Below are 16,064 nucleotides of genomic sequence, written 5' to 3'. Positions count from 1 at the left end.
CTTCTACGCCAGGCAGAGCCAAATAGGACTAGATCCCTGTCATTAGCAACAATTGTGAAGATAGAATCATTAGAATTCCATCTCAGTTGCCAAGATGGCAGTCATGACCAAAGCTCTGCCCCTTTTTTCATCCATGCAATGTACATGAAAAAAAGGCTGGGCTTTGATTGCATGGCCTGCTTCTGCCATCTTAACTTTGTTTGGTCATGCCAGACTAAGGAGTGATTTAGTTTTTTTCTTTCACAGCCTGTGGTTAGAAGTATAGATATATTGCATGGAAAGAGTTCTTGTCTGATGTTGTTCACGAGATTAATATAAATTTTGTGTCAAATGGGAGTTAGTTATCAATTGTTTGGGAATTCTGTATTGTTTTTTTTAAGTTTGGTTAAGTTCTCTCCATAATTTTTTCCTCAGCAAGTATATAATTAAGTTCCTTTCTCAGCATATTCCAGAAATGAAAATGTTTTATAGTTTACTAATGTCACAGTCCTATATATACCTACCATGATTGTTTTCTTTTAAGTAAGCATGTAAATAACTTCTGAAAGTCACTATTTACATTTAATGTCATAGTTCTAAGTTTCTAAAAAAGAAAAGAATTCTGCTTTCTTAATACCAGGGGATAAAAAATCCTGTTGTATAATTCTACATAGTTCTCTGTTTAGCACCTAGGTCTACGTTTTATCCTAATCTTGTTTAGGGTGGTTTGCTTTACCTTTAATGGTTGTAAAGATTCTTAAGCAAAATAATCTGCCAAGTTTGAATTTCTAGTTTATGATTTCTTAATCTAATAATGTAGGGACTTAGTTTTTATTCTTTCTAGGGGGGGGCATTGGATATGCCATTGATCAATAATATAAATGCTATTGAACAACTGAATGTATTAATCCACAGAAATAAAATGATATATTTTCACACATTAATACAAACACATTTTTTGGTCCCAGGCCGAATTAGACTATGGTAGTGTACATACAGTGTACTATGTTGTCAACGTTCAGAGACTTGAATATAATATCAAGCCCTAACAATTATTATTAAATTACGTGAATGTTATATCATTTCTCTTTTTATTAGAGATAGTTAGGACTTGATTTAAACCCACTTGTGCCTTACCATTGTGGCTGACATTCTTACTGTTGTATCTTCCAGAAATACCTTCAAGATCCCCAGAAATCATGTCAATAGGATCTCATTCATTCTCCCCAGGAGGCCCTAATGGGATCATTAGAAGTCAATCCTTTGCTGGTTTCAGTGGTCTTCAAGAAAGACGATCCAGGCAAGTATCATCTCCAAAGGCCAGCTGTAAACTGAAGAAAAGCTCACATATCTCAACCACTTTGGCTCTGGAGATCTGTTCTCATTTCGGGGTTATCTCTGCCTCTGTTGTAAATCTGACAATCTGTTTGTGATCAAAATAGCCACTTAAACAACTAGTAGACAAGCTTTATCAAAGATTGACTGGATCTCCTCTTTTACTCCAGTAAGTTCCATCAGTTCTACAGGATGGAATGGAAAGGAGGGGTGAAAATGAAACAGCTTCTTCCCCATCCTCCATAGTAAGATAAATAATAATAACTTAACATTAGTAAGATAAATAATAATAACTTAACATTGAGTCAAACCATTTGCTTTGTTAGATATTTTGATTCTTTTTACGATTAGTCATACAGTGGGTCATGGTAACAATTTACAGCAATATTTCATAAAGCTGAGATGATAAATACATTAATATGAATAAGTCTCCATTATTAAATGTAATTCTCTGTTTAATACTGAGCATATTAGATATCCCACAATGTGTATGCATTAGGGAAATATATAATGATGATTAGATTCAGAAACATGGCTACAGCCTGTTACAGCCAATCACTTTGCAAGGAGGTCCTAATGAATTTTCAAACCTGCAAACCAGCCCTGTCTTTTGAGGGACGTCTATATTGGGGTTTTGTTTTTGGTTTTTTGGGGGGGGGGTTTCGTTTTTTTTTTTTTTTTTTTGAGAAATTCAATGTTTCATGTACTGTGCTTTTTTAATATAAGTGATCCTCCATTAATACTAAAACTGTTTCGCTTTTTTTGATAGAAGTATTATAAATCCTTGTTTTCTTAGGCTGCATTTTGCAGCAGGGATTAAACTTGATGCTGGCTAAAGCTGCTAGGGAATGTCCCTGTACAAGTTTAATTCAAACGAGATAAGCAGATTCAGAGTTGCTTAGCTCACTGAGATCATGTTGTTGTTTTGTAATAATTTACATTTTGCCTGAAAATTAATTAAAATGGCTAATGGCTGCTAAAGCCCATGGTGCTACTTACTGTTGTAAGTGACCAAACAAATAATAGCTATTCATCAAGCTTCTTCATTTTATTGAATATGTATGGTGTATTTTAATTTGTTATTACTTCCACTAAATCTTTGCAGTGGGTCACAGTGCAGATGAATAAAATTGAATGATAAAAGCACTGGACTGGTTAGCAAATTAAATATCTGTTGCTGACTAGCCAGTTACCACAGTGGCTTCATAACCCATTATCTTTTAGTTCTCTGGCAGGCAACGTTAAGTTTTTTGCTTGGAAACATTAAGAAATGCTGCTGAGAAAACATTATAATACTCCACATTTAATATATTTGTTTCCTAGGCAAAACTGTTTCAATTTTCATTTTGCAGATGTAATTCCTTTATTGAGAATTCCCCTGCACTCAAAAAACCCCAAGCCAAGGTGAAAAAAGCACATCATTTGGGGCACAAAAGTAACAGCTCTGCTAAGGAGCCACAGCCTGAAAGAATGGAGGAAGTTTACAAGGCCTTGAAGAATGGATTAGAGTAAGAGCTTTTACTACTGCTGGATGTATTGCTCAAAAAGGAAAAAAAAATCAGTTCTGTGTGATAAACAAGAGCTTATCTACTGATGTCAAAGATAGCTAATCAGTTTCCAACCAGCAAAAGTACCTGGTTGGTTGATAGCCTAAGGACTGATTTGCACAACCCATAGGTGTTTAGTCATCTGGATTGTTTCAGTCCAACAGATGCCTTTTATCTTTTGTGCATAATAGCTACAAGAATCTAAATCTTTTGTTATTTCAGCTGATGTCCAAATTATTCTGTGTTTAAATCTGGGGGCTATGGCATGCTATGTTAATGTCTTGCACTTAGCATGGTTTGTAATGATAATGAGGAAATTCTGTTTCTAACAGTGGCATGTTTCATCCCAGTGATATTAATTAACTGTTGGTCAACTTACTTTAGGGATTGGGTTATGTAGTGTTTGTAGTGTTATGTAGGGCTTTTATCAGTTGTCTTTGAAAACTAGAAAGAATGGCATGGCATGTCCATTGTGTTAATTACTGTGTTTTTTAAATAGTGAAACCTATAAAATGTTTCTGTCTTTTACATTCATATGTTTGTGTTGTGTGTATAACAAGGAAGAATACAAATTTGGGGGGACTTAAGTTGCCTGCTTTTCAAAATGTCTTACTTTCATGTTTCATATCAGTTCTGAGAAAGTTTTATGCATATCAGTAATTTTTATTTACATTTTATAAATCACATCTGTAAAATTTGACTTTTCTGTCTTCCTTTCCACAAATAAACTCATTTATGAGTAAAACTATTTCAGACATATTTACTCTATAAAAATAATGCTTCATCTTTAAAAACTTGCATTTTATTTATTTAGATTTATATGGGAATATAACATTGCTGATGTTTCAATTTTGGATTTTCTTTACAGTGAATATTTGGAAATACATCAAACAGAACTGGATAAATTAAGTGCTCACTTGAAAGACATGAAAAGAAATTCACGGCTGGTATGCTTGTCTACTCAGAACAGTAGAGAATTCTGTACTAAGCAAGGAAATTAAGAATTGGGTTTTAATGTTGGGATGCTGCATATGAAATTAAGGGCTAATTATGCCTTATAACAAATATAATGCATATTCTGCCACTTCAGGCATTTGATTGTAAATATCCCCATATTGCCAGGATGGTGATATATCAGATCTCTGTTTTCACAAATATGTTTCCCCCTAAACCCCCCCCCCAGATCTGTATCATACTATTTCAGCATTTACTGCACAAGCCATTGTTAGTGAACAATGCATATCATTTTTGTATATTAATGACTTTTGCAAAGTGAGAGAAAAAAACTGGGAAAAAAGATAATTAATCTAGTTGTAAAATCTAAGTACAGTACTCCAATTAGTTATTATAACCACTTTCCCCAAAATAGACAATTATGGTTGTTGTTTTTTAGATTAAATATGTTTTAGACTAGAGGTCCTCAACCTATGGGCCATAGCCCACTAACAGGCCATGGCCACTAGCCTGCGTGAATAGCTGGGCAGTGCACGTGTACACATGCTCACCTCCCCCCCCCATGCCACTGTTGTCATGAGTTGTGGGCAGCAGCACCACTAGTATCACGCAGGTGGTGGCATTGCCACAAACCTTGTGCGGGTGGCGGCACACGTAGGCATGGCATTGCCACGAACCTTGCACGGGCCGCAAACAACAGGCAGGCTGCGGCACGATCCTTGTACAAGGGCAGTAGCTCGATCCTCATGCCAGTGGCAGCATCACTGCAGGCTGCAGCACAAGCCTCACAGAGGTCTGGCATCACTCAGAGGTCTGGCCTCAGCGCATGCTCACAGCTCCATTTGCGTGGTGCACATGCTCACGACCTGTTTGTGCACTATGCGTGCATCTGTGTGACCACATTCACATTTGCGCATGCATGCGTAAGGCACCTGCTCTTCCCTCTCCCACTGGGCCACCAACCCAGAAAGGTTAGGGACCCCTATTTTAGACAGCATGGACCAGAGTTCACTCTTTACATGAGTGATTGCAACAATGTCATGAAGCCATTTTATCTGTTTGTCTATGTCTTTGCATGTAAAAGTTTTCTGAAAAATTTAGAACTGAATTTGTGTTTCCCTATTTCTTCTTACCCTGGACTGTATGTAAAAAAATGTCACTTTTAAAATGATACTTATTTATTGCAGTTGATTCATTTTGGCTCAATTATATTAGGGCACTACATTTAAAACCATCATGTTTTCTTCATCGAAAGAGCATCTTATTTTTAGTAATATATTCATTTCATTTATTTCAGGGGGTGCTATATGAACTTGACAAGGTAAGTGATTTGTAATAACTATATTTCAGTAGACAAACAACCTCAGTTCTGTACGGTAGCAAAGAAACATCTACTTGATAATTGGAAATTGTGGGTGTTGTAGTCCCAACACATCTTAAAAGCTGGAGAAGGCTGCCGCATGGCATCACATTAGTCAGAGGACTCACAGGGCAAGAAATCCTATCTATCATTTGTCCTCCATTTATTTTGCAAACACAACTTTCACTCCACAAAATCAATTTCAAATAAAGTGATTTGAACATTCTTGCCTAAGGGACATCTCAGCATGTGCATAAAATATTGATTGAGAGTGTGGTTTGGAATCCTATTATATAGTAACTTGAGATACATCTAATGGAACTGGGAAGACTTGTTTTGTCCCAAACCATTAGTGATTATTTTGTAAATTTAGAATGAAATTAAAAGCACTTTAATTCTGGTCTCTTCTTGGTCCAGATGGAGCTGAAGCTTCTCACTTTTCAAGGAAAGTCTGAATTCCTTTTGAATATCAAATCGGTCTTATATGAGAATATTAGACATTACGGAAAAGTATGCATTGATTCAGCTAAATTCAGATATCTGTTCTTATTTTGATTGTTTTATTTTTCAGCAAATGAAAGCAATTGAAAGATATATGAGAAAGCTAGAGTTTCATATCAGTAAGGTAATTAACTTCCTTTCATTCTATTTCCAATTTTGTTTTTCAAAAAAGCCTGTCCAGCAATACTGTATCTGGTGGTCTAGAGAAAACATCTCACAAAGCAATTCTTTAGATTAAGGCTGAGAAGTAATCTTATGCAAATGAGCAGAAGACACTAGTATAGCCTGTAAGGGAAGTTGCGATGTCCCTGAAGGTGTTTTCATTCTTACCAAATCTGTGTCAAACTGACCTGGAACAAGAGGAAATGAGGTGAGATAATAGAATTAATGTACTATTAACAGCCTTATCTTTCCCTGCCTGAAGGATAAACACATTTCTAGATGGAACATTTCTTTTTGACAGAAACCTTGTCTTCAACTGAGCTTTTAATTTCTTTTTCCTTAGGGGAAAAAAAAATCCAATTCTGTTTATTATCAGAATATTTACAATACTTTATGAATGGTCATCCCCTATTAATAATTCTTTATCTCCCTATCTGTATTTGCATGATACATAATATTTGTGTGTGCATGGAATCACATAGGCATATTCAGAGATTCGTTACTCCTTCATTTGTACAATAAAAATTTTCACACCACTAAGTGCAATAAAGCACTTTATTCAATAGTCATTCTGAGTGCCTATTGCTGAAGGCCATATTTTAGGACATGAGTCTCTATTGCTGCCATTTGTATTTTGAAAATGGTGCATGTAACTGAAATGAAGTTAGCTGTAAGGCTGCTGCATGAGGCTGACCTGCATTTAGATTATATTCTCTTTTTCTATAATAGTAGATGTCAAACAGTATAGAATTATCTTGTGACATTTTAAAAATTCTACCTTCTTTTATGGAACATTCAGAACATAAACCTCTTATTTATTTTATGCTCATAAATCAAATATTCATCAAGAAAATAAATCTGAAATAGTATGTTTCCTGCTAGCAAGCTCGTGTGGTGGGTACTTTGTGTTTGAATCCCTCCTACTCAGAACAAAGTGATTTCAATGTTTTACATAAGACTGAGTTGCTACAGAGCTAAATCCACATCCAAATTGCACAGTATGTTAGCTTGTTGTTCTGTAACCCATGGTAACAAACATGGAGAACTTTATGTGAAGCAAGGTTTTTAGAAGAAAACACGAACTATTGTAATTGAAAACATTTCAAGGAAAGTTGCACAACTTTGATCACTATGACAAGCAATGTGCATTAGCCTTCCAATGAAAGTTGGGACCTGAGTTTAAGTTTTGAAAGGGAAGTAAAGGAAGGAAATGTGGTCATGACAGCTTTTGAATGTCACAGATGCGTTTGTGGTAGATCTGCTCAAGTTGAAAGGGGAAAAAATGTACTGTTTTGTGTTACATATACAGCAGTCTTGTTAATAGACATAAATACTGTAACATGATGAATATTATGGTCAGGTACTCTGATCTTCAGATGCCATATTAGACCAATAGATAATAATTTTGGTTGTTACAGGGAGTTTATTTATAGGCATCTGTATCTTATAGGAATCTACACATTTTTCAATAAATATATCCTGCTGCTGGATCTGAATTGTTTCCGGCTACCATAACTGAGCTGTTAAAATCCAAATGGCCGATAGACAGCACCAGAAAGTTAGTGTTTCTATATTGAGAAGTCTAAATTTTTGCAGCCCATTTGATAAGTGTAGGGCTGACATTTTATAAACTGAAGAGCCTTTTCATAAATGAAAAGCATTAGCACGTAATGTTCCATCTATTTAAATAATTTTTCAACACAAACGTAGTAGGAGCATCACATCATCATTTCCTTGCTCTTTCTCCAGATCTGACTCTAACAGAAGTGTTCCTCCCGTCTTTTGTCAAAGTTTTTCTTCATGCAGGTGTTTTATATGTCTTTATAGGTTTTATTTGCCTTTTCTATATCGGTATCATATTGCTTATTAGATAGATAGGCAGGCAAGCATTGTTTATTTATTATGTTTCTATCCCACATGATTGGCTGGGGAATTCTGGGAGTTGGTCCACATATCTTAAAATTGGCAAGATTGAGAAATACGTTATATGATATATGTTATTATATATGGAACTATATATCCTTTCATTTCTATTGAGCTGGTACAGGTAATTTTTCAACATATGGCCATAGTATGGTTGTAAGTCATAATAGTTATAAAACCGAATGGTTGATTTTTGTTATTTGCGGTGGTTGTTAAGCAAATACCATGTTCATTAAGTGAACCAATAGTTCATTATGGGTGCGGTTTTGCCTAAAACTAGAAGTGTCAGTTTTTGGCAAAATTGTTATAAAATTTAGTTATGTGGTGGTAGGATGCTGCAAATGGTCTTAAATGTCTAGTGCCCAAAGTTCAGACATGACCATCAGAACTTTGAATCAGGTCATAGGTAGCTCCAAGATGAATCCATTGTAACTTCAAACGGTCACTAAGTGACCAGTCGTAGGTTGAGGGCCTCCTGTATTCATTTTTTGAGTGGTTTCTTTGGGTCTGCCTAGTATGTAAAATCTGCTGATACTGGTAAGTGGATTCTGTGCCCTTACATCTAGTTACTTTTTTTGTTGTTGTTGTTCCTGGAAACTACCACTTCATAATGCTTTGGTAAGGCCACACTTGGAATACAATTTTGGTCACCACAATGTAAAAAAGATGTTGAGACTCTAGAAAGAATACAAAGAAGAGCAACAAAGATGATTAGGGGACTGGAGGCTAAAACATATAAAGAGCAGTTGCTGGATTTGGGTATGTCTACTTTAATGAAGAGAAGGACGAGGGGGGACATGATAGCAGTGTTACAATATCTCAGGGGCTGCCACAAAGAAAAGGGGATCAAGCTATTCTCCAAAGCACCTGAAGGCAGGACAAGAAGCAATGGATAGAAACTAATCAAAGAGAGAAGCAACCTAGAAATAAAGAGAAATTTCTTGACAGTTAGAACAATTAATCAGTGGAACAACCTGCTTCCAAAAGTTGTGAATGCTCCAACACTGGAAGTTTTTAAGAAGACAGTGGACAACCATTTGTCTGAAATGATATGGGTTTCCTGTCTGAGCAGGGGGTTGGACTAGAAGACCTCCAAGGTCCCTTCCAACTTTTTATTGTTGTTGTTGTTGTTGTTGTTATAGCTACTACATATTTTTCCCTCATTGCATATCTTCATTATATCCTACAATGTTTCAGAAAGTCTTCTAATCATTAGAAAAACAGAAAAAGGTTAGAATATAATGGGGAATTAATAAAAATCAAGCCCCTTGCTTCCTGTGAGTGGAAGCGTTTTCTACTTATATCAAAGTGTCATTGTACATAATGTACTGTAAGAAGTGATCATTGTGTTATTTTGTCTTGCAAGAAATATATTGTATTATAGAAGGAACAAAAGGATTTTTTTGCTATTTAAATGACAGAACAATTCTATGCATAGTTCTCGGAACCACACTTCTTTTTATTTCTTGTCTGGAAGTTAGTGCCACTAAACCTAGTGGGCCTCTGTTCTGAAGAAACAAGCATAAAATTAATCTGTAATAATTTGTCTTGTAGGAATGAAACATTCGGGCTTTGATTTCCAGTATTTGCTCAGTACTGTGAATGAGATCTTATATTGTTGTAATATTATTCTCCTTTTCTTCTTAAATAGACTACAGTAGCATATTGCTGTCTTTTACTTATTCTGAGAATTAAATCACATTATCAGAATGGGAAATTATTAAGTACAGCTATTACTATTAGTTTTGAGAGAAACTTTAATGAAAAAAATGTTTGCATAAAATTCAAATGACTGACCATGATAATAGTTCATTATCCTCCATTATTCATGGGGAAAGTGGAAGTATTGATTTTAAAAAAGTAGTTGTTGTGAGACAAGAGAATGGAGTCATTTACATAGATAATTTATTTTCAGTACAAAGACACCATCATCACTGAAATTGTTTGCTCGCTTTTTTCTATGAATCACCATAATCTCACCTGGATAATTCTTTTGATTCCCCCCCTCCAACATCTCAATTTTGCTGTTTTTTTTTTCCTATCAGGTAGATGAACTCTTTGAAGCCTACTGTATCCAAAGGCGGCTCCGTGATGGTGCCAGCAAAATGAAGCAAGCGTATGGGTTGTCCCCTGCTAGCAAGGCAGCTCGAGAGAGTTTATCAGAAATCAACAAAACCTATAAAGAATATACTGAGGTATAAAATGATCTACTTAATTTTGCAATTACTGCAATAGAAAGATTCAGTTGTTATGGAAAAAATAGATTATGGATTTTTTTTAAAAAAAAATATAGAATTTATTTATAATAATAGTTATTACATTTATGCAGCATTGTGTATTCTGCCATAAAAATAGTAGCCTGTTTTTAGCACTTGAGGACTGATTTCAAAAAAGTGCTTTAGAGCAAACTTAAGCAAGACTATAGGAGCCATTTGGGACTCATTAAAAATACTATATCTTTTTTCTAGAAGAATGCTTTTGCATTTTGCAGATGCTGCACAATCCCAGGAAAAGGCACCATAGTTTTAAAAAGCTGTAGACCAGTGCACCATTTTAAAATCAAATCCGAAACATTGCATTGCAATTCACTGCACTGTTAATAGTTTGTAAAGCAAAGGTCCCCTTCCAGAATACAGAATTTTAGGACATTTGAGTACAGTAACTCAAAGTGGAATATTAACATCCCTGCAGATATTAGTCAGGATTTGCTTTTGCATCAATCACGACTATTTTAGTAATTTTAATTGAAATCAGTTTCTTAAAACTTTTGTTATAGAATTGATCAAATATATATCTAGGATATATGTTTGCTTAATGAAGTTAATGTTTTATAATATGTGATGGAAATACAATAATTTATAATATAACAGGATTACCAAAACGAACACCACTTTGATGTGAAAATTAATGCAAATGCTTAGTCCTATGTATGAAGAGTGCCTGTATATGTATTTCATTGGGTATCTTTGCAACTGAAAGAAACTATTCACCATATTTTTCAAATGTCCTTCTGGAATATTTGAACCCATGGACAGAAAAAATGGTTGCTATATGGTTCATTTCAATAAAACTCAGTGATCTTGAAGAAACTAATGGATTTTGATCCCCAGATAACCAGGAAGGCATAATTTCCAAGGGAACAGTCCAGTGATGGGATTCAGATATGTGAACAGCCGGTTCTCTGTGTGGATGCCGCTTCTGGAAGTCCATTCTGGCCTGTGCAACAAAAAATTAGCTACCAGTTCTGCCAAAGTGGTGCGAACCGGCTGAATCCCACCATTGGAACAGTCCAATTCACTGATATTCTCTCCCTCCCTCCCTCCCTCTCTCTCTCTCTCTCTCTCTCTCTCTCTCTCTCTCACACACACACACACACACACACACACTATTATTGTAAACTCAACTAAGGCCTACTTCAGAAATCACTGCATTATAATTAGTGGCAATAAGCACAGTTCTATGTGTTTTTAAGGTAACTTTATATAGTTCATTTGGAATAGTTGATCTGATATTAGTCTTCTGTTTTCCTACATAGAACTTGTGTGCCATTGAAGGAGAGCTGGAAAACTTAATGGGGGAGTTCTGCATCAAGATGAAAGGTAATTATCTTGCCTCTCATGCCATTTTCTACACAAACATCTCAGCAAGAGATCTTTCTGTGTGGTTTCTGACAGCCACAGAGAGAACAGTTGAATTCAGATAAGAGGTTTGTTTTCTTTCACTCACCTTTTGGAATATAAAGTTTTCCAAATAATTCTGCTTTGTTTCTAAAGCAATCAAAATGTCTCATGTTCATTAAAATGGCAAGCATTTACAGCAAATGTTATAAAGTTTTTTGGCTTGCTTAATGGTTAAAAGGTTAAAATACCTTTTAAGCTCAAAACTAAATTATACTTAAAATGTTATTATTCTTTGAATACATTTTATTACACGGAGGATTAAAAAAAAAGTTCCATCGCTAGAAATTGTAAATATTGATATTTCTTGATACATGATATCAATATTTGACTAATTAAAAATATAAACACCTCTGGAACATACTGTATGGTAACAATTGCATGAATAAACAGTTGGTTAGGTTTTAAAGATATCCACATTTCTGTTTCAATTTATAGGTGTGAGTGGAACAGAAACATGTTTAGACAATATCGCCTCTTGAGAAATTTGTGAATTTATAATTTAACATTCTTCTTCCCTTGAAAGTTGCTTGAATTCATATATACGTTGAATTTCATACATCAATAGAAAAGCCTGAAGATTGTTAACTAGGAGCATCCTAAGAGACCCTTGTATATCTGTTGATATTTTGAGGGTTCTTGTTTTAGACTTTGGCTATTGTCTTCCCTTCCCTTTTTTTTTCTTTTTTCTTTTTCTGCATATGGGGAAATAAAATGGAATACCACCCCAAAAACAGAAAAGAGCACTTTTATCTCTATTTTAACTTTCCAAAATTAAAAGTGCTGATCATCCTTTTGCTGTTTATTCCAAAAAAAGATTTAAAATCTAAAACTTGTACAGGTAGTCCTTAACGTATGATTATATAACTGAGCCCACAATTACGGTCATAAATCATGGAGACTCCTCATCTTAACTAGCCCTTAATTAACTCATAATTGAAAAGCTGTGGGAGTCCCTATTGCAATGCATTTCTTACAATAGGTATCCACTTATGAAATGTTGATTGTCCAAAGGGATACATAGATTTATTTGATACTCAATTTAATGCCACCAAAATAGTTACTTCTAATTGCAGACAGGGCCATAAAATTCTTTCTTTCTTTTTTTAAGAAGCTTTCTCGCTAAAGTATTTGTCTGTGACACTTCTTGATGTACTAGAAAAGAGAAGAATGCAAAATATCAATTTCAGCAATATCACTTATCTTTGATGTTTTCCTTTTTCATATGGTACTTTTTATGGTTACCGTAAATGAAATGCAATGATTTAGGCTATATTTTCTGATATCTGCTGAATACATAAGGATCTGTTTCTCGACATCTGAGTGGCCTGTTCCCACAAGAGGATGAATAATTTTCTTCTCAGCATATTGTTATTGTAGAGGATTCATTTTTCTTTCAGCATTATCTTAAATCATGCATTGCATTAAAGATAACATATATATTTCCACTGAGAATAGGAATGGAAGTCAACACTAACAGCAGGCACAATTGCAGGAGTCTAGAAACTAGAAGTTTAATCCTAGCAATACCCAGCATGGTTTAATATGAAATATAAAACTTTGAATGTTAACCTGCTAAGGTATGTTGGAGCAGTTCCATATCAAGCTAATGCGGTAGCATTTCTAAAGCCAGTGTTCCTTAAGGAAAAATTCCTTATTATTCATTTTAATTTGTTTTCTCCCACTTCATTCAGAAATATATATATGCTTAAAGGCAAGTAACAAAAATCAGACTGTAACATTAAAGTAACAAAAGGAAAAGCCACCTGCAGAATATTAGTAAATGTTTAAAGTCTATAAATACTAAACAAGTCAGAATGGGAATGGGGATCTTAACCCAAAGGAGAATAATTTTGTTCTGGGATTTAGAGTGCTGCTCAAAGACTTAAGATATGATAACACAGTGATGGCGAACCTTTTAGAACCCGAGTGCCCAAACTGCAATCCAAAATCCACTTATTTATCGCTGGGTGCCAGGTGAGCGTGGCTTACTGGGCGGGCATGGCTGTGTTCATGGCAGACTGGGTGGGTGTGACCAAGCTGGGCGTGGTCACCTCAATGTTGCTCGTGGGGAGGGACGCCTGTGGGGGCCGGGCAGCATTGGGGGAGATCCAGGGGGTCTCTGGCAGGTGGGCCAGTGGGCAGGAGACTTGTCCTGCGGGGTGAGGCAAGGCTAGGCAGGGCGGGGGTGCCATTGTCGCAGTGCAAGGCGAGGCACGGGCCGGGGCAGCTGCTGCCTTACACCATTGGCCCCCGTACATAGAAGCCAGCGAGCGCATGAGGGCCGACAGTGTCTGTCAGCAGCCACAGCCTGCCAGCCCCTCGACTGGACTATGCAGCCCACCACCAGCAGTTCAGAGAAGTTGTCTCTGAGCTGGATGGCCGGCCAACAGCTGAGGCGATGCAGTGAAAAGGAGAGCATGCAAGGCCAAGAGGGATGGGATGGGGGGGGAGGAGGGAAACCAACCATGCTGGGATCCATCCAGCCATGTGGGAACTTGGCGAGTTAGCGGGTGGCTGGTTGAAGAGGGACGGTTGCCATCTCCAGGGCATGGTGCCTGTGCCCACAGAGAGGGCTCTGAGTGCCATCTCTGACATGTGTGCCATAGGTTCACCACCACTGTGATAACATATTCACAGATGGAGGAAGCTTATCTTTTTAGCTTTAAAAAGTGGATAAGAATCTCATTTGCTCTTAGTACTCTTGTTTGAATAAATACGATGTGACGTAGAAAGAAAGTCAGTTCACGTAAATTAACAGTTCTTGGTTTCAGGAAAGCTGATTCTTATTTTTGTCTGTGATCTAGAATTTCTTGATGAATATTTCTTGGCTGAAATAGAAACTATTTTTGTACTGCTGAATAATCAGAAGAGTATTTTTGTTGTGGAGAGGAACTGGTTCATATTTATGACCGTTGCTGTGTCTCAAGGTCATGTGCTCGCTTTTTGCGATCTTCCAATAAGCAAAGTCAATGGGGAAGTTAGTTTCACATAACAACCAGGTTACTAATTTATCAGCTGCAATGATTCACTTAACAGCTGTGGCAAGAAAGGTTGTAAAATGGGGCAAACTCATTTAACAAATATTTCACTTAATAACAGAAATTTGGGGCTCAATTGTGGTCGTAAGTCGAGGACTACCTGTATTCCATAACCCTGAGCCAATTTGAACAGTAGTAAGGATTGGTGAGAATATATGTTAGAGAAACAGTACACTGTCTATTAACATAGTAACAATTTTAACTATAAGCTTATGAGTCACACATGCGTTTTGTGCTTTAAAAGTGATAACAAAAAGTAGGTATCTCATAATAACGTAACTAAAAGACCTAGTAAAAGAGTAGACTTACTTCAGTTTCTCCAGTCAATACTTTCTTTGATGCAAATATGTCACTCTTTTAAATCCTTGTTCAGTTAAGAAATTTACTATATATTAAAGGACATCTTGATTTAATGAAAAATCATGGTTTCCAACTCTGACAATTAGATTCATATCCCAAGCCATGTTTGTGCCAAAAGAATCTGAAAACTTTTGTGTATAATTTAAATTAATTTTCCATTGATGCCAGTTAAGGAAAAGTAATTTGTGTAGGCCAGAGGAAGATAACCTGTAACTATTGGCTACATGTCCAACTGCTCCCATTCTTCTTTTCTTACATATCCTCTTGCTTATTAAACACCTCAATTGCTGTTACCTCTGCCATTTTCTTAAAAGGCCCCATTTCAGGTGGATGTATAAACCATTCCATCTGATTCTCTTGTTTGGCTTTAAGCAGATTCTATACTTCTATGCTAGACAGCATTCTTTACAAGGAATAGGAATCCATAGACTTGAAGTAAGAAAGACAGGTTGGTCTAGTGGCTAAGGCACCAGGCTGGAAACCAAAAAAACATGGGTTCTAATCCTGCCTTGGGCACAGAGAGAGCTAGATGGATGATCTTGGGCCAGTCACTTTCTTTCAACTCTAGGAACAGGCAATGGCAAACCATTTCTGAAATCTTGCACAAAAACTATAAAACTGTCCAGACAATTGCCAGGAGTCAACATTGACTTGAAGGCACCCTCTTCCTCCCCTAAAAAAAGCCTTATTACAAGCTGGCACTAAAAATTAAAGTGGTTCCAGTAACTGCAACATTGAGGGTCTGGGAAGAAGAAACATCTGAACCAGGTTTACATCTCATGATTGCTGTGAGCATGGGAAAATGGTTATTGAAACAATTGGGTATTGGTTAAAAATAAATGAATGGTACCTTATATTGTAATCATCATCTTCATCATCATCTGTACTGTTTGATTATGTACAGTACTAGGGTCATTCACCTATTATCATACTATTTAATAGACTTCCCCTAAAGCATTTGATTGAGATTAAAAAGTAGTTGCAGTTAATGACATTACAAATATTTAAAAAAACTAAACCAGTAAAAAAAAAATTGATCAACAAGAATTTATGAGGCAGTGCTGCCACCTAGAGATCAAAAAGTGTGTTCCAAGGATTTCCTTGTTGCTCCATAGAGCTAAACCCAGTCCCTTCACTGTAGCATTTGTTTTATGTATGTGTGTGTGTTTGAGAGAGAGAGAGGGAGAGAGACTTAGATGAGAGTTTTAATAGATACTTAGCGTTA

The 16,064-nt window shown here is 36.1% G+C and overlaps 1 protein-coding gene across 10 annotated transcripts in view; it reads left to right on the top strand.

The window, feature by feature from the left end:
- The window catches only part of RIPOR2 (RHO family interacting cell polarization regulator 2), a 100,026-nt gene that overhangs the window by 58,086 nt on the left and 25,876 nt on the right, over window positions 1–16,064 (top strand). For all 10 annotated transcript variants that reach the window (XR_005554522.1, XM_039325491.1, XM_039325482.1 and 7 more), the window contains 7 exons: window positions 1,153–1,279; window positions 2,667–2,822; window positions 3,730–3,808; window positions 5,113–5,136; window positions 5,747–5,800; window positions 9,807–9,956; window positions 11,297–11,360. Coding sequence is in view for 9 of the 10 variants with exons in the window: in XM_039325482.1 (XP_039181416.1) it covers window positions 1,153–1,279; window positions 2,667–2,822; window positions 3,730–3,808; window positions 5,113–5,136; window positions 5,747–5,800; window positions 9,807–9,956; window positions 11,297–11,360 (654 nt within the window). In the remaining variant the exon portion in view is untranslated. The remainder of the gene's footprint in view (window positions 1–1,152; window positions 1,280–2,666; window positions 2,823–3,729; window positions 3,809–5,112; window positions 5,137–5,746; window positions 5,801–9,806; window positions 9,957–11,296; window positions 11,361–16,064) is intronic.

This window comes from Crotalus tigris, unplaced genomic scaffold (assembly GCF_016545835.1).
Source record: "Crotalus tigris isolate CLP2741 ecotype Arizona unplaced genomic scaffold, ASM1654583v1 scf7180000024337.5909745, whole genome shotgun sequence".
Classification (NCBI taxonomy): Eukaryota; Metazoa; Chordata; class Lepidosauria; order Squamata; family Viperidae; genus Crotalus; species Crotalus tigris.
The sequence above is the reverse complement of the archived record's forward strand: the minus strand, read 5'-3'. Positions and strand labels throughout refer to the sequence as shown.